The sequence below is a fragment of the Leuresthes tenuis genome, unplaced genomic scaffold (genome assembly GCF_036924035.1).
Source record: "Leuresthes tenuis unplaced genomic scaffold, fLeuTen1.0.hap1 SCAF_12, whole genome shotgun sequence".
NCBI lineage: Eukaryota > Metazoa > Chordata > Actinopteri > Atheriniformes > Atherinopsidae > Leuresthes > Leuresthes tenuis.
Window position 1 is genome coordinate 18,583,833 of NW_027325366.1, and position 19,907 is coordinate 18,603,739.

The window sequence follows — 19,907 nt, forward strand, 5'->3', positions numbered from 1 at the left end:
GCAAAAGTACACAAGCAGATAAGAAAATATCCATGGTGGTGTGAAACTGACAACTCTCCATATATTGTGCACCAGTACCCTCTCAGGATTTGATATTAGTCAGGGGTTCAGCTCAAACCACTCAAACTGAAGGCATGGAAATTATTTTATGATGCTCCTCGCTGGGTCCCTGCATCAAGGGAAGACAGGTGCACACATCCACGCACAAACATCACAGTCAGGGTCAAAGACGGAGCATGAAATTGAGCAAATACAGTTAAGGGCAGACTACACAATCCCAGCCGAAGTAGGACATCTATCTCCATGAGGCAAGATCACAGTATCCTGTGGTGACATAATATGTGAGAGCTATGAGTGATGAATGAGCATTCAGGCACCCATAGCAACGACACAACAGATGTTTGCCATAGCACCATCCGGGGTTTCAATTCCAGACAATGTTCCCATAAAAATCTGGCCACTGCACATGAACTTTAAGCTGCCATTACGAGCAGATACATATCACAGATGAAAGCCCCCCAAAACATCAAACAGACTCTGATTATTTTACCTATACTATTTTGGTAATCAATATGCTAATCCTGTCGTTTTCAAAATGTCTTCCCTTTAATCAGGACAGCAGAGCTCAAGGTGACTGTGACAAATTTAATCTTTGTGACACTCCTTTAAACAAAAATCAATTAATAAGATTTTTTAGATTAAACAACTCAAAAATTACCAACAAGAAGGGATTATTAGCTCTTTTTTGTTATGTGTCTGGGTGCAGTTTTTCACATATTTCTTTATGTAAAGAATAGTAGCAACAGGTGAGCTATCCGTGGTGCTGAAACTTTTCCATTGTAAATGATGTATTACATTTCTGGGTTTTAAATACGTTCTTGCAATCGTGTTTTGGCAGAGGGACGCTAAGTCCATAGATTTAAACGGTAGTAATGTAAGAGAAGCAATTTTCACCTCTCAACAACAAATTGCAGAATCAAAGGCTTTAAGTACAAATTATTGTGGCTTAGTGGCTATAAGGATGAGGATAAATACTGTAATTTACTTTCGGTGCTCTAAGTGCAGCTTTCTTTATTTCTCCATCCCCATCTTTTTCCCCCTTACCTGTCAAACCAGGATAATTGTTTACGATTGTGCTTGCTTTAAACCCCCATCCCAAACACAGCTGATGAGACAGGACCCAATTATAGGAATCTAACAATCATGAGAAACTTATAAGCTCAAACCCAATGATTGTTCAGCAGCCTTCGACTTGTTCAAGACTTTATTCTTACTAGTGTTCTGTTGTGTTGTTCCTTCATCTAATTCCACCTTCCCTGCTGCAAAGGAAAATTATTTGATGACGGTGAAACTACACAGGTTGTTGCGCATCAAAACGGATCAGATCATTTAATAATTAAATGGACAGTGAGTGTATTCTCTTAACTACATTGTTATAAATGGACTTGCGTTTACCTTGCACCAAAAGCAATGTGTCGCCACATGTGTGTGTTGCTTCTTGTCCGGAATATATTTCACAACTGTAATGAAGAGTTGAGTGGATAGCCTAAACATCATTAATCACTTTTGAGTGCCTCTGGTCTCTCACTCACCCTCCCTGTATGCGAATGTGCATGTGTGGTGTGCATACAGGTAATAAGCTGCTCAGCCACTGCGCAACGATGGAGCTATCGCAACGATGGAGATGACGCAAACAGACCCAGCTCTCCGAAAAAGTGTTTCAAGACGAACATGGCGGCAACTTAACCGTGGTCCAAGATGACAGTGAACATCAGGAGAACAGATTCAAGTCTTTCCGTCCAGGCACGGGACAAAATAACCATCCTGTCTGCATCGAAAGGGCTAGTTGCCCTCCTTTAAGTGAATCTGCAGACCGAACGGCGGCAGACGCGCAGCGTTAGTACAGAGAGGCTCGCAACAGCTGGTCTCCCTGCGTTTCCGACGAGAGAACAATCCCGGGGAGGGACGGTAAGGAGAGGGGGGCATGCGGTCAAAGAGGACGCCGTTTCCCCCCGGAGAGCCATGGAGAACCGGGATGCGGCAGCGCGAAGCTTAATTTGTGCGGGCACGCTAATTGGATCGGAATAGCACCGAGTGCTGCGGGCGCGATAGTGGAGCGCCCTGGACCGGCGGAGGCACGGCACCCCACCGTTACAGAGGAGAACCAACCGGAGTCAGTCTCCCAACAAGTCAATGAATATTGTGGCAGAGCAGCCCCCGCGGTGGAGTCGGCCAGGGCAGCACTTTCCTAAAATATGACCAGGGGTGCTTGGATGCGTCGGCAGCATGACAAAGGCTTAAAATACTGGTTTGCACCCCGAGAGAACGAGAAGCCATTTACCGAGTCGGAGCGGGCCCAGAGATGGCGACTGTCGCTGGCCTCTCTGCTCTTCATCACCGTCCTACTCTCTGATCACTTGTGGTTCTGCGCCGAGGCGAAACTGACGCGAACCCGAGATAAGCGGTCGGACGAGGGGCTAGCAATTACGGACATGGGCGAGTACCCAAACTCTCTCCACCGACACCATAACCCAACATCACTTGACCCCCACCGTCTCGCCAGAGAGCAAGATGATATTTTTATAGGGAATTCTACCAAACCTCTGTGGCGAATGGACACCTGTCACCCCGACAGCGTGTCCAAAGACTGCTTTACTTTCACGGACGCGAAGACCGTGTGCCTGGGCCTCTCTGGTGGAGGGGAAGAGGGGACACAGTCGGCGTACGTGAATTTGAGCGATTTGTACCTTTCTTTTTGTAATTCCTACTCACTTTTGGATTTGTTTTACGGGTTTACGAGTCCGGACGTTATGAATTGCACCCTGGATATGGCCATGGGGGTGGATCTGCTGGGATGCAGGGAGTGTGTCCAGGCTTATCAGCGTCTTGATCAGCAGGCGGAGGAGAACTACCGGGAGTTTGAGTTGCTGGTTCAGAAGTACGAGACGGATGTATACTCGGTTAGGACGTGTATGGAGGAGTGCAAGGTAAGACTAACGAGGCCAGGTCGCGCTCGCGCACTTACACACGCACGTGCATTAAAGGGGGTGGGTTCACTGTCGTCATGGCAACCATTGGGCATATCTGGGCATATACTTGCATTGGATTTACTAGAGTTCAGTCCTCCAGTAGGCTGTCAGAGGCTCTGCCGCATGCATGTCGGAGTTTACACTAATACACAACTGAACACAGGCGCAGGGTGCTGGGGGACAGATCAACGTATACATTTCTACCTTTTTTCCCTCTCTCTTGCTCTCTTATTATGGTCCTTGTAATATAAGCCCCTTTTGAACTTGGACTGCGGAAGTGACGTTCGACATATGGAGTGAAGTCTAGGCTTACCTTTCCAGAGCTCCATGAGATAAGAACAGGGAATGAGGCTGTTGACTGGTACACATTTCAATATGGATAATAGCACTCCTGTGATTTCTGCTCCTAATCCGGGTTTAGTTTGCTCTGTCCCCACCTTACTTGTTGCTCCAAAAAGCACAGCAGCATTCGAGCACATATAACTGGTTCTGACTTGCACACATGTGCTCACTAAAGCCCACTCTGCTGCTCTGAACAGTGAAAACCGGAAAAGAGAAACAGGGTGGAATTACACTTAACTTTATTTTATTTATTGTGCTGGACTGTTCATCAGAAGCACATTCTCTGGCGGTAACTGTCCATGGTGCTGAAGGAGGGTGCTGAAAAAGGCTTTTTAGAGGGAACAGTCGTTCAATAAAATTTCAAGCTTTGCAAATGTTCACTTTTATTAATCATGGTAATTGATGTAATCAACCTTACTGATTTAACCTTGCAGATCAACCTGAAGTCTTATACTGAATTTACTGAACAGCATTCCTCATTCAATGCAACTCACACCTGAACTGTGTGCTCTCTTGTTTAACATAACACTCTGAAGAGATACAGGAAATTGCATGAACTGGATTTAGAATGAGTGGCATGGAAACGTATAGAATATAAAGAGACGTGGGGGCAAAGAGGCCTGACAATGACAATAGAGATTTATATCATATTAATCTATCTAGTAGAGATACAGAAGAAGTCAGTCTAATGAGGCAGTCTGACGACATGCATCATTGCACTGCAAGTACTGCACTTATAACATTGTAGTCACTTGTGCCATCATACGCTTTTGTATTTGATGCACCAGAGTTTGACCAATTCTGTCATTTTGGACATTCAGGTTAGGGAATGAACTTTAAAAATGAAATACATACTTTTCAAATTTCTGCTGTCATAATGATCCTAAAACCCAAGCTAATTTCTGTAAGAAAGATGCTGTGAAAGGGCAGATGGTCAGAGTGTTTGGTTGTGAGTGCTGATTATCCATGTTGTGTGAAGCAGAATCGTTAGGGTGAGGATGTGCCAAGGATAAACTCTCATAAAGAAATCAGGAGCTGTAGTGTGTTGTTTGCTTACTGTGAGGGATTTTATAGTCTAATGATTGTTTGTCTGAGTGTGTTATGCATACTAATATGCATTATGCGCACATACATTTATTTTCTATAGCATCTGATAGCTGGTTCCCTTTTATGGCATCAAATCAGCCGTGTGCTTTTACACTGCGATTCTTTGCTAATGTAATAAGACAGACAGGGCTACTTCAGCCTTTTGGCCCCTTTAGCTTAATCTGAATTGCTAATCTGCTTCAATGTTTGTGTGACCTTTGTGAAAACGCAGAACCCCAGGCCTGCAGGCCTGCATCACAAGCCATTGCTCCTTCAAGAGCCTCTGTATTGAGCAATAAAAAGAGATTCAACAGCTTGAAACAATAATTATTGCGATTCACTCTTATTGCTTATATTTCTCTCATCTTAAGCCACTCTTTAAAATACCTCATCTTCATCTGAAACAGTACTTGAAATTTGCTTGTGAAGAGCCAAGTGACATGAAATGCCAATGCCATATGGTGTTTGTGCATGGTTTATTTGCATTTTCTCACGGTCATTGTAAGAGGTAACAAAGATGATGTGTCAGGTTATAAATCTAAAAGAGAAAACTGCGGTGAAGGACATGTAATTGTTGCAGTACTTGGATGCATACAGTTTGCACAAGACATAACAAGTACATTTGAACAAATATGAACTGTTGTACATGTTGCTGTTCAAAAGTATAGTTTTCATCTGGAAGGGCTTTCATACTGAGCCAGATTTATTTACAAATTTGGCAGTTGGACAAGCCATAAAATGAAATGAAACAAATGAAAAACTAAGCAGATGAAATGTCCTTTCCAAGACAAGAGCAGTAACTTTGCAGCCTTAAAAAAGGGTCGACCTTCAACTTTCCTGCCTATTTGTCCACTGACAGGCTGCTTATGGCTGTTTGTTGAGTTGGTCCTTCCTGGAGGTGCTGTCCTCTCTTTTATCGTAGGTACCCTGAAGTCAGGAGTGTGCTCTAAATGACAAGTGAGAAGTCTGTAGCAAACACACACCCATCTTTACATTATGACCACCGGTGCCACACAGAGCTGCTTAGACCAACAGTGACGGGGTCTTCAAGAATGTAAGATACATGTATGTTGTGTTTTTTTTTCTTGTTTGTTTTAAAAAAATCTTGCAGACCCATAAATGGCATCGCACTAAACTCCCTTAGTCTCATTAGCCTTAATTGTTCACACTATTTGATCTCTGTTGAATATCGACTTAAATCAGGTTGCCTCACTGAGAATGAACTTTAATTTTCTGGAGACACCTGAGAAGACAAAATATTCATTAAGACATGTATGTTTACAAATACAAGCCAGCACACACACACACACACACACACACACACACACACACACGCACACACGCACAAAGACACACGGAGTGTTTCCTGCAGGTCCAGACCTGACTGTCCCTTCCGGTGTAATTTAATTTGCACTCCCATAATTCTCTTCTTCTCTAGTGGCTCTGTCTCCAGGGCTCCGTCTCAACATGTTGATCTCCTTTCTCCCTCAATCAGTCACCGTCTCCCTCCTTCTTTCACATCCTCTCCCATCTGTGTCAGAGCTCTGAGGAACCTTCATCACACATGCACACATGTTCGGTTTCTGTCTCTAGCTCCCCCTCCACCATATACAGTAGATATTCCTCCCATCGCGTCTCGTGGATTCTCTTTTCTTCCGACTCTCTAAGAACACGGGTGGTGATCTTTTTCTGCTGGAGTGATCAATACTGTCCTTTCTTCCCCTTTGATTACAGGCCTGTCCGCCCTGATCCCTCTGTTTGCTCCTCTACCCTAGCTTTCTGATCCCTTACTTATTCAATCACTTTCTCTCTGTTTGTACACAAGTATTCAGTGAGCCGCTGTTTAATTTAGTTGTGTGTAGGTTTATGTGTTAATTCCACAGCAGCACTAAACACACAGTACAGCTGAGGCAGGTTAGAATATTTTTTTTATAGGTTTTTGTCACATTGTATAGGGCTGACAGGAATCTTGACCTGATGACTGCACTGTAAAAGTTTGAGGATCGATCCATGCAGTACTTTAGAAGAAAAGAAGAGTCATCTTTAGAAGACAGAAACAGTAGTATTACTACATAGTCCATTAGAACAGTAGCTGGAGCCTTTGTTTGTACTTATCTTTCACACCAGATGTGGATTGCTAATTTTCAATGAAAATGCAGATCTTAAAATGTCCATTAGCCTGAGCACACAAGACCTCTTGATCATATTTTGGCATCGGAGTTCAGACTGACAGATTATTCCGCATTACTGGAGGAACTTAGCGTGATAAGAACAAAAGCCTCACAGCTACTATGATCCCTGTACTGAGATTTTTTTGTTGTGGAAAAAACACACAAAAGGCTTTTGTAAGGTATGACTGTTGTAAAGTGGATGGATCAGAATGCCATGAATATCTGCCCAAAAAAATCACATGGCAATCATTAGACTTCATCTGGATAATTCAGCAACCGTCTAACTGAGCCCTTCTGCTGGCATGGCAAAAAAAGTTAATACAGGTCTGTGTAATTTAATGTATCGATGTCAAAATCAACCCATTGAGATCACGTGTCAACTCATGGCCACTGATAGCATCTCTAGACTGTTGCTCTGCTCTAATGAAAAACAGATCTTACAACTGCAGGGTCATCTGACGAAATCATCATGTAAGTGACTTAAAGAAAACGCCTGTGCAGTGAAGTCAGCTGTACTTACTGTACACATAAAGTTCGAAGTGGCAAAATGTCTGGAATGTTTACTCATACTGTCCACAGCATTGCAGTGTCTGACATACTTAGCTTAATAGCTTGATTCCCCTCCCCCTATCCATGCATACTGTGACAAGTACAATGGTCCAATTAAGTGGCCAAGTCAAAAAAAGTGTGGAGCAATAGAGCTTTGAAAGCTAAAAGCTAAAAGCTAAAAGTGGTGTCTTTGAAGAATGGTAAAACATTTCTTTTGAGTCATCAAAAATAATCTTGGGAGTGAAAGTTTGTCAAACTTTTGGGAACTGTAATCCAATATACCTGTAATGAATCTAATCTACAAGTTTGAAATTTCAAACCCTACTGTTCATCTTTGGACTTTAATAACTGTAAGATGATGCAGTTTGAAATAATCAGACATCGAGCTGATATTGCACTTATTTCTGTTGTGCTACATACTGTAAAAAAATGAATGGAACCAGACTTTTTCAGCACATATCATGTAGAAGCGGTTCTGCTATCTACACAGAGATCGTAGTCCATCTGAAAGCCCTCCACTTTTGTCCCCTTTCCTCAAATTCAATCAGTACTCTGGTGCTTTTCTACACAACTCAAATAGATGCAGGGGAACTCCCCTTCATCTGGGCAGCCAGTTGTTTCCCCTTATGTTGGAAATGAGACAATGCACCTGTTGCAGCATCTTCCTCTATTTCCCATCTATACAGCACCATGAGTCCACGCAGTTCTCTTCCTCACTGCTCCCATCAAAATTCCCATTCGGTGCCATTTCTTTGTATTTATATAGTTTCATCCCTGTTTTCTACTGGTCGCTCCTCTAAAAGAGCACTCTACTTACACAGTTGCCATGTCTATGTAAAGCCTCGAGTGCAGGTTAGTTTAGTCCTCACTGTTTCTTGCGCTCAAGTGTAATAGCAATTTATATATGTGCAGCGAATCGCTGTAGAACATGATCCAGCCCCAGTTGGTATGATATAAGTCAAATCCATGACACACACAAACAGGGACTTTTTGCTTTCTCTCCTGTCTCTCACTATTATGGTTAGTTGAATGAGCTGATGAGTGGGTGATGTGTCATTTTATCTGACAAACCGAAAAAATACAAGAGGCTAGAGAGATGGGGCAGAAATGGCTTCACAAGTCCATACAAAATGCATTAAACACTGGAGAAATCAAACACGCAACCAACCTGTATTTGTTTATTGAAGCTAATGATATGTTGAGGTGTCCAACATCATCTACCTATTCAGAACCTGCAAGTTCAATTTTAGGCAGTTTTGGCTGATGGTGACAAAAAAGGAAGAACTTGATTGACTGCATTAGGGATGTTAGGATCTGTAGAAGTGCTGCCATAAGAGCCCCGCAAAGCTCCTCTTTGAGATGCACATGTTCATTCAGTTTTCAAGCATGAGTGTGACAATAAACTGCTGACTAGATTTTTTTATTTGAAAGGCAGAGAAATTTGCTTTTCATTAGATGATAAAAATGGAATCCATTTTGTAGGAACTTCATTGACGTAGCCCTGTGGAAGCTATTTACAAAGCATGGATATTTGGAATCATGTCAGTGAGCTTTTACAGTGTTATGCACATTAAAGGAAAACTGGAATGGTACAGAATTGTATCTAAATGTAAATGTGTTTGAATCAGGAATGAATTTGGGCTAGGTGCTCTATGCGAGGGTTGAAGAGTAAACAGTGACACAGGGGGTCACAATGCGGAATATCTATCCCTGTGCTATGACCATAGCCCTGAATTACTGGTAAATGCAAAAGTGGGATGCATTAACTGGATAAGTACCATTTCATGTGATTCTGTCAACTGTGCGTGCTACTGTCTGTAAAATACTGTCCGAAACTGTTCAAGCTGACTGCGTTTTCTATATTTTATACCCCAGTCATAGTCACCAGCTCTTGACCTCGTTCTATGACAGAAGGGATTCATCTTAAACGAGCTCATAGTGTTTTGTGAAATCCAGCCACATTCTGCTTTCACGCACCAGTGGTAGACTATTTTTAGTTCTTCCATCGCACTTTATTTCTCAGGTAGCATTTAATCACAGGCTGTGTTCAGATTTAAACCTAACCATCTGAAAGCTATGGCTACACTTAACTGTTTGAATGGTGGTGGACTGAGACGGGTAGGACATGTTTTTTCCACATGTTTTCCACATGTTTTCGTAACAGTCACCAGTTTGAAAGACTTTGAAAAACTATTAATGGACTGAGTGTTTAGAGAAGTGTTTTAGTATGGTGTTGAAAATGTGTAAAAACATGCACCTTTGCCAATTTCATACAGTCTTGGGGAGTAATTGGTTAAATGTAATGCTATTAGTTAGCCAAATTATGGAATAAATATAATTTTCATTGGTTATAGTAACCATGAAAAACATAGTAATTAAAGTATCTAATTTATATGTCAGTGATTGCAATCTGTCAATTAGATAAGCTTTATGCACTTCCTGATTTTGATTGGTTTTCCTGTTTGAATTTGCACAACCTCTCATCTCTTTTTCAAATCACCACATGCTGCTGTAAATAGTCTGATATCTAGGCTGATCTCAACCAACTCACCATGCCGATGTCAACGGCCATGTCGTTGAACCAGAATACATTGTGTTGGAAATTCAGGTATTAGAAATCTTAATTTAAATTGAATTTATTTATAAATTTAACAGCATTTTACTTACTGAAGTGAGAAAAAGTTTCTAACGGTACTATAGAGTGTAAAGCCTTTTTCCAAGCAATTACTGTGATGTCAAAAAGGAAATTCTTGATGGCAAAGCTGAGGAAACATCTACAGCCTGTAGAGGACTTTTTTTCTTTGTTGCACAGTTTAAACATTTATTAAAAATGAATCCAATGTGATAAGTTACCTTTTCCCCCTTATATTTTCTTTTTTTTTTTACATTGCATAAGTTACATGAACTTGATTGGAGGCCAACAATTGATTTCTAATCAGTCATATTTCAAAATTAACTGCCCAAGAGTAACTACTTTCCTTGTCAAGTGTGAGTAGGCACTAAGTGGAAGTAGCCTATTGGCCATTATTGTCACAATTGAGGGAACAGACAGAAAGCAGGAGAATGATTTCAACATATGGGGTCATGCAAAAGCTAAAACATGTGGTATTTATCTGGTCCCTGGTCAGTGTAGTCACTCAATAAGCTGTAGGTTAGAGATTGTTGATTGAGAACTAATCATTGCTGTGTACTCAGTGATTGAGTGGCCATGTGAACCAGCCAACTATATTGTTTGTGTAGTAGGTCATATGTGTTCTTCCTCTGTAGTGCCTTCAGTCTGAGGTCTGGTTGGTGTGTTCAGCTTCTCTGTAAACCAACTGCCAGCAACAGCATGTGGATCCTTGTCACACAGTACTTGAATGGGTTTAGGGCTTTTATGAAAAGGTACAATATACCACGAAGCCTTAGGAAACTGCTCTATGTCATGCTTGAGCAGCACCAACTTATACCATAATGAACACAACTGAAACCAAAGGTGCTGCCTTTCAAACAGCTTCTGATTATCTCAGTCTGATAAAAAAGGACCAACTCCGACTCAGATTGTATTCCTCACTTTGTGGGAGTCTTTTTAACTGAAGAAGGTGTGCTATTCAGTGGAGGAAAAGCCAGAGCTTGACTCGCTCCAAATGAAACTCACATACATGCTTGCACACGCATGTGCATGATGGTGCGTGTGTGGCTGGGCTGTCTCAGGAAAATCGAAAACTTACAAGCAGGAAATGGGAGTACATAAGGAGTTAAAGACAAATACTTTTACATCTGTAAAAATGTAACACTTAATTGTCCAAGAGTGTAGACCCGTTATCTGCAAAAAAGCATTCGGAACACAAAAAACTTTTGTCTTGCTGGTGTAATCCAAGTGGTTGCGTTAATTTATGTTTGGTTGTTACTTGCCTATAATCTGCTCTTTAAGGGCAACTTATTCTGGTATCTTTTAGTCCAACAGCTTCTGTTGCGTTACTACCAGCCTCTGAGCTGAAGCAGTGCCAGTTCTGATTTTCATGTAGCCTGGAAAACCCTCAGATTGCAGTCAGATTTGGGATTGTGAAAGAATTAAATCCCAACTGTGTTTTGCCCACAGATGAGACTCTTGAAATGGGCTCTAACACAAGAAAAGAGAAAGAGGAAAAGAATCCATGTGCCGAGATATAGTCTGAGCAGGGAGACAGCAGCCAGTCACAGCTCCCAGACTCTGGTGACATTCTCACATTACTGAGTCATCTTCATCAGTCGCTCACAGCATGTCCTGATTTGTAGAGAGAGTAAAGCAGGACAGAGAGAGAGGGAGAGACGATAGACACATGCACATATTATCATGTCCATAAACTCATACTGTACAATACAATTGGGAAATGTGTATTGTGGCATAACTGACACAAGTAGAAGAGAGGCTGACAGCAATCACATGAAATTTAACGGATAGAGCAGGATTTGAGAGAAAGAGAGAATGACTAATGAATGGTTAGATTAGAGGAAATAGCCAGTGATGCATGCTGAATGATAGGCTTGTGTCAGACAGCTCTGACATCCCCTGGCTTACTGTAATTTCTCAGGGTTTCGTACAAACAATTGATTTTAGCACCTGGTTCAACGTAATCCTTTCCATTTTAATCAGGCTAGTGTTTTTCTCCCTGTGAATGAGTGTGTCTATTTGTTGATCGAGGGCACATGTGTGCCTGCCTGAGCGTGTGCTGACACAATGGACTGCCCTGTTGTGACTGAAAATAGGAGCTTTAGAGGAATATTTTTGAATTCGGGGAATTAAACTGCCCTGGTCACTCTCTTGTCTCGAGATAAAGACAAGGACTAAAAAATTCAGACCAGTCTGATGTGTGTCTGTATGTCAGCCAGATGACTTAGCTCATTTCTAGTGGTTTGTGCAGATAGTTGTTATATATTACTGAGTTTGCATGGATTAATGTTAGTAAGTAGGTTTTTAAGGTTACAGCTGGTCGATTTTGTTGTCTTGACAAGACATGCTGTTTGAGGGAAGCTACTTGAGCTAACTTCATGTTTAGCATGCAGACAGCAGAGTCTGCATCTTTACCAAGAAAACTAATACATTTATTACCAAGAGGCGAACTAGTCCCATCAAAGTATTATATCTAAGTATGGAAAGATATTTTCCAATTGATTATTTATATTTAATCATATTTCATCTAATTACAGAATTTGTGTCAGAAAATAATGACAAATGCCGTTTATGATTTCCAATGAGCCCAGGGAAGCAGCACAATAAATCCAACTCTAGAGATTTCAATTAAGCAAAATAGAACAAATGATGTTCATACACACAGAGTTGTAAGTCATTCAACTTTTCTTTGGCTGCAGTGTTATAAATCATTGTGCACATTTCGAAAATTTCTCACTTAATGTACACCTGTTCATACAATTTCATAACTTCCTTCCTCAGGCTCTTCCTCCCCCACTGCTATGACCTTCCCTTTTTTATTTTGTATCTTCCAAAGGTATAATATGCTCAGTTATTCTTTGCATTTTCCTCGCTCTCTCAAATGTGAACGTCAGTTTATGCTTGACTTGACACTATCTGACATCATTCACATTTGAATGTGATTTCAATTAGGATTTTTTTGCTAGTAGTCATCATGTTTTAGGTTGAACATAGCACCATTAATGCGTTTGAATGACGATAACTGCTGCTCTACCAAGAGCTGTTTTCTGATTAAATTATGGACTGTAAATTTTCAACAGGGTTGGAGGATGATGGGACAATATTGGACAATTAATTGGATATAGGCTGAAAATGCTATATCAGCAAGACCTGAACAATATTCCATCCCTCTGTCCACAATCCAACTCAGGGCTGGAGCCTATCCCAGCTGTCATTGGGTACACCCTGGACCGGTTAACAGTCGAATTGGAAAATAGTCTTTCAAACACTTTCAAAACAACAGCATTTGGACTCTTTAGTTCTCAATGTCCCCAACATATACAAGGTTTAGCTATTTGATAATGTGATTGAGTTAGTTTTAGTTGGTTTCAGGGCTTAGATTATCTGAAAATCATTGTATCCTGTTTGTATTCATTCAGCATCCCCTAACTATTGGTAATAGGCTTGTGTATATTTGACTTAGGATGTTATTTCGACCTTGAAGCATGGTGGGGGTTTCTGGTGCAGCTGTTCTTGTTTTTGGTTCATAACGAGCCTGAAAAAAAAAGAAACACGTCACTATGCCTTGATCTAAACATCTTCAAAAAATTTCAAAATAACATTTTTATTTCTATTAAAGCCAGTGCTTTTGAGTTGGTTTTGTTCTCTTTAAAGTCCTCCTTATGGGTGCTAAAGAGGCTGATTATCCACATCTTCTATTCCAGTGGAACCACATCACCACCGAGCAGTGTGATACAGGCCTGTAAGTATGTCAGACCAAAGTTTGCCAGTCCACTTGAGGATTCTGAGAGTGGGTTGAAGCTGAGGAAGTGGTATCCTCACAATCACTCCTCCTCTAGTCTGACAGCGTAATTTGATTGTGGATGGAGCAATGGAGGGCAGAGTATTGATGGGTACAGATAGAACATGGAAAACGAACAAAGCAAGACAGGAGAGGAATGGAGGGGAGCTTGACCTAATGATGAGGGTCTTATCAGCACCTCTTTGTAATGTTTTTTTCACCTAGTGTGTGTGCGCGTGTATGTGTGTGAAATGGATGGATGGTGGAAAGGATCAGTAGGGCTGTTCACCTGGTGAAGTTTGTTGTTTTGTCCAAAACCATTTTGCCTGTTTGCTGTCATCCCTCATCTGCCATTTTTCAGCTACAACTCTGACACTTCCCTTACGTTTATGTAATCTTTTCCACAATTTTTCTTTACTCTTAAATTCCTTCTCTTCCTTCACTTCTTCAGGCTCCTTGGGTGATGTAAGCAGGGCTGTGTCCTGATTTTTGTCTGTTGTTGCAGTTTTTTTTTTTCCTGCAAACCTTAAGTGATTCCCTCTTAATTATTCACATATCACTGACTTTACAAACTCATGGGAAAGCAACTGTAAAACTCCTTTCTGCACATCCTGGAGTTTGACAGTCTGCTGCACCTTACTTTTTGTTGCGTGCCCTGGAAAACACTTACTGATGTAAAACATGCAAGTGCACCCAGTCAGAAAGACAAAAAGGCAGGAGGAACCATATTTGCAGATGGTCTTTCAATGTTTATTTAATGGTTGTCTCTCAGTATCTTCAGCAAACAGCCAGCTCAGTTTCACAAGAAAGCTTGCAATCATTATGTTTGTCCTCATATCCAAAGGGTGGCATAATTCAGGGATGAAAATTGTGAGATAGTAACCTATGTATAGGCTGTTATTTGGTGTATGGAAGTGTCCAATATATGTTATGTATACAACATTCATTTAGAGTTTTTTATTTAGGTGACATCAAAATATGTATTTGGAATACAGTTTGGATAACACTGATATGCAAAGATAAGTTATGACCTTGTAACAAGTGAAGAACATGATGGGTTAGTTTAGAGGAAACTAAACAGTTTCATTGTTACATTCGAGTAGAAACCCCCCCGAGAAAAATCCCTCGTATAATAATCTCTACATTGGAAACTGGTATTATTATCTTTAGTTTTCCTTTGAGCATCTACACACAAACAGTTATTACAGACACACAACAGTAAATATTAGAGAAAGTAGTGATGACTCACATCTCAAACTAAATACAGGTTGATGTGCTCTGAAAGATAGAAAAACATATATTCCCTGTCGCAAATGAATGGGTAGCTGTGTCCAAAGTTTGACTGGTACTGTATGTGTAATAAGACATTATTCTCGCTCCTCATTTTGCTCCAGAGGGACTTCTTCACTTCACTGACTGCTTCATCAGAAAGGCTCATTCATGTGTGCTTGATGTGCCTCAATTAATGGACCATAAACCAAACTGTCTTCTGCACTGTAATGCCATTACTCCCTTGTCCTGAATCCCACAGAGCATAGCTGATAACAGTTCTTAAGCATGTGGACCTTAAAGATGTCGCTCGCTCAAAATTAAGCCATTCGTGGTGTCCAAAAAGGCAATGCATATGTGTCCTTGTTTTGCTCGGACCTGAAGGGCAAGTATGTGTTTTGATGAAGATATCAACTTCCTGCTGCAATCCTATAGAGCGTGACCTCAGTGGTATTCTAACATTTTCTCCACACTGTCATCTCTCTTTTCTCTCCTCTCTCCATTTTTATCAGGGGGGTTACCCGTCTTGCATACGCTGCCCCCTTCGTCACCTCCTACTCCACTCGCCGTCTTGCTGTAACCCTTAATCCCTCTGTGCAGGCTCTTAGCTGAATAAAGCTGTTTCCCATCCTTTCTCTTTATGGCAGGATTTAGAGCAATACCCCTCCACATCCCCCTTTTAGCACTCTTATGGTAGCTTCCACTGTAGGAAGGTCATGCTCTCTGGAGAGCATAGAATTCAGTTGCACGATGGAATGAAATCCCATCAAAATCTGTAAAAAAACAAAATACTCAACAGAAACACGAGTGTATATATATATATATATATATATATATATATATATATATATATATATATATATATATATATATGAGTGATCTCTAAAAGAGACAAGGTTAGAAGTATCAGGATGGTATAAGGTGTGAATTTGTCATAAAATTTCAGACGTTTTTGATTTGGTTTTGTATTAATTGCTGTGTTAGAGGGATATGATGCAAGGCATTTTATACACGACTGCTTGTGTGTGCGTGAGTAGATAAAATGGTGAGAAAAGAAGGCAACATTCACAAACGGCTATATTGATTTTCTGTTTGGGGGCAAGAGTGAGGTATTGGATAGGAGAAACGGGTGGGTGGAGCCATCGAGAAAAAGGAATATATGAAGTGAAGAGAAGAGACAAGAAAAAGATGGAGGAAGTGAATCCAAGATTGTCAGCAGAATTTAATGAATGATAATTTAATATGCTGGACAAACATTTAAAGTGGACAAACGGGGGGAGGGATGGTTGTGGAACACTGGGAGGCTTGACACCACATCTTCCCCTCCTGACCTGTGATTGATGCTTTCTGTCGTGGCGCACTGATGCTGGTAGCACAACTCTGGCCGAGAAAAGGATAGTGATTGATTAAGAGGGGATGATAAAGGTCATATCCTGTACAAAGGACAGCGGGACTGTTGTCGACATATTCACTTTGCCTCTCTGTTTCCTTCTTTTATCTCTTTCTCTCTATCTCAGTCAGTTCTTTTTTCACCTCTATCAAGCCACTATACCATCACTCATCCACTCCTGCATGCTGTACAAGCTTCTTTCGTTGTGTGTTTTTTTCTAGTTTTGAACACACTGATTCTACATGTCTGCGCAAAAATGAGAGAAATTAACATATTCTTAAATTTTGAGAATGGTAACAAAACTCTGTAATTCATTACATTTATTCATGAACTTCTAACAGACACATTATCATGTTCTTGTCCGTGATGGTGCCATACAATTATTGCTGTTGTGGCAGACTTGACAAACAGCTCTACGCTGTGGTTCCTCAGCAGAGGGGCTTCCCCTCACATAATTATATGCCTCTGCATCTCTCTACCGAACCAATTCAACTGTGTGCTGGCTCTGTTTTTTCCTTTGTATTAAATGAAAGGTTGACTAGCTGAAAGGAAAGTTTCAGCTAGTCAATAGCTTGGGGCCCTCTTTTGTCTTATTTGCACCAAATCTACACCAGTTTAGCATCCAGATTCTTCTACTACGATGTAATGCTGTTGTAATATAAGCAGGTTTGGCACTGCCTTGCTTTTCTTAAAGAAATGCCCCCCCTCAAGAAGTACACAGTACAGCATGTTGATCCACAACATGTATTGATGTACATCAACATTAATCATGCCATCAAAAATGTTTCCCATGCCATGTGCTTCTGAACTATGTCCTTGTAATAAGGCATGGTCTCTCTCTTTTTTAGCCCATGCACATTATATATCTATCATTTCCAAAACAAACTTCAAATTTGTACCCTGGATTGGTTTCAGTCCCTCCGTCTTAAATGAGTTTGGGCCCTGAGAAGGATAATGTTGATATATATATCTTTTTATTTAGTTAGTCATTTATTTATTCATTTGCATGATAGAGTTCTCAGCCACTTGTATTCGTAAGCGACTCACTCTTTCAGTCACTACCCAAATCTGGCGACCACAGGTGAGGGCTGGAACAAAGATGGACCACTAAATTGAGTGCTTCGCCTTCTGATTTAGCTCTCTTTTTATTATGAAGGAGCAGAGCAGTGCCCTTATTACTGCTGATGAAGCCCCAGTTCATGTGTCATCTCTCGCTCCAACTTGCCATCATTGGTGAACAAGAACCCTAACCCTCCACCTGAGGCAGGGATTCTCCCCCGGACAAAGCATCCCACTTTTTTCCTGTTGAGAACATTGGCCTCGGAATGGAAAGAGTTGACTTTCATCCCAGCTGCCTCACACTTAGCCATGAACCGCTCCAGTGTGAGCTGAAGGTCTTGGCTTGAAGAGGCCAACAGAACCACATCATCTGCAAAAAAGAAGAGATGCGATCCTGATGTTCCCAAACCGGACTCCCTCCTCTTCCCGACGGCGCCTCAAGATTCTGTTCATTAAAGTCACTAACAGCATTGGTGACAAGGGGCATCCCTGGCAGAGTCCAACACACAATACAAATGAGTTTTACCTTGTGCTAAGAATGCAGACAGGACTCTTGCTTTGGTTATGCAGGAACTAAATAATTCTACCTCTCCACAAGCATTGTCCCAGACCTCCATGCGATGGCTTTCAGAAGAATGTCTGATATAGAGAAAAGGGAATTACGACTTTCTATGTGTTAATTATAAGTGAGCACAAATATCAGTAATGTTTATAGTTTAGAATTGTTGGAGAAGTTCAAAGCAAATTAAAAAATGATTTATAATGATCTATATGACATTTTTAGACTTTCAAATCATATTCAATTACCACTACAGCCACTTCTCTTTAAAATAACTGCCATAAACTCCTTTTGGCTTTACTGGAAGGTAGACGGTGGAGTGCCCCGATGCAGGTGAAGAATCTTTGTCCGGGACAAAAATCACAGCTGTCTCTAATGTTGCAGAGTTTTTCATGCTCAGTGGCTGGAATAAGTTACCAGAAGCTGGTCACAGGTGTGGGAGGTGATTTTCAGTGCATCTTGAGCACACATAAGGTTCAGCTAGCTCATCATTAATGACAGCAGCCCGTAGCAGTACTCCTCCATCCTGCTGGGGCCTGACCTACAGCAGTGCTCTGTGCCCATTAATGATGCAGCCACAGGTCAGTCTATGAGCTACAGTATGACAAGATGACATCACTGTCATTTGGTCAGTTCATAAAACCTTTGAATGATATCTTAAGGGATTTATTGGCTCAATTTTTTAAGCTTTTATAGCAGTGACTGTGTCACTCTCAGACCCATTTTTACCAAAGATAATAAAATTGTCTCATAATTACACTTTGTTTAAGATGTAAATAGCTTGAGTCCACACCTTCCCTATAAATGTAAAAATGCGCATTGCACTGACAAACTGGTGATGTTCGGGCTTTATCTTTCTCAGTATGGTGGATCCAAAACTCTGGAACGGTGTACCCCTACTCTCCCCCACTGCATGCCTGCAATTCTCTGTCTGGATTTCTCTCTATTTGTGTTCTTCTTGCAGTTTATGCTCCAAATGTAGCACATTGCAACAGCAGAAAGAAGAAGATCACAGGTGGAGCACAAGCTGCTATTACCAGCCTTTATTCTTGAAGCTTCAACCCTATTTATGCTTATTTGTCGACATGTGTGATTGCACAAGAAGCGTGTGTAGTATGCGCCTCTGTGTATCTAACTGTGTTCCTGTGTGTTCTTGGGGCTCAGTGTAATCACAGCTCTAATTTATCTGCTAGGATTTTGTGTGTGGGTGACATTAAAGTTCTCATTAGCACTGTAACTCAGCACCAGTGTCACTGTGAAGACACCAGTGACACATCTACTGTACCAAAGTCAGTACCCACTGTGTGTTTGTGGGTGAGTGTGTAAGGGAGGATGACTTTAAAAGCTTAAGTTAAGAGTTCGAGGTATTTCTTGCACATGTTCTCCTCGTTATTTTTTGAGTCGCTGGTAATCTGCCGCTGATTTCATCACTCATATGGGCAAAATAATAGGAAAAAAATTTGCAAGAGAGCTTACTTAGCTGGAATAGAATACAGTCTCGGAAAAGTTGGCGAATTAGTCGTATTGTTGTCTGATATATGTAATGAAATAAAGTGTATCTATGCTGTACCACATTGCTATTCAATAACAGAATCTTTATAGACATATCTTATGTGGTTTATGCTGAAGTGAGGCTGCATGAATGATAAAGAGGAGGTGGAAAGAGTTGGAGAATAGTTAGGGAGAGGGAAGAGTTAAGTTGCTATGGTAACAGGAAATGGGTTGGTATTGAGTGACAAAATGTGGTGGAGACTGTTTTACTGAAAATCACAACAACTTTAATAATTTACATTTCAAGTTGTGCTGTTGCTTTTGTAATCTGAGATGGCTAAACTGCTCTGGGTTTGTGGTATTGTGCTCTTCACTCAAATAGGAAATGGCATCATATTTCTGTGGCCATCCCTCGACCCACCTCTGAATGCTGTTTGCTTGCATCGCTGTGCACTCTGCATCAGGTTTTGTTGTGCTGCTTATTGCACAAGCATTTTGAATGAAAAAATCAGAGCAAGAGGAAGAACTGGGTCAAGAGATGGACAGCTG

At 41.0% G+C, this 19,907-nt stretch overlaps 1 protein-coding gene across 1 annotated transcript in view; it reads left to right on the plus strand.

The window, feature by feature from the left end:
• Nucleotides 1-1,675: 1,675 nt before the first annotated feature.
• The window catches only part of LOC140319310 (NALCN channel auxiliary factor 1), a 92,246-nt gene continuing 74,014 nt past the window's right edge, over nt 1,676-19,907 (plus strand). Inside the window, exon 1 of the mRNA XM_072396905.1 lies at nt 1,676-2,987. Coding sequence (XP_072253006.1) covers nt 2,256-2,987 — 732 coding nt within the window. The 5' untranslated portion in view covers nt 1,676-2,255. The remainder of the gene's footprint in view (nt 2,988-19,907) is intronic.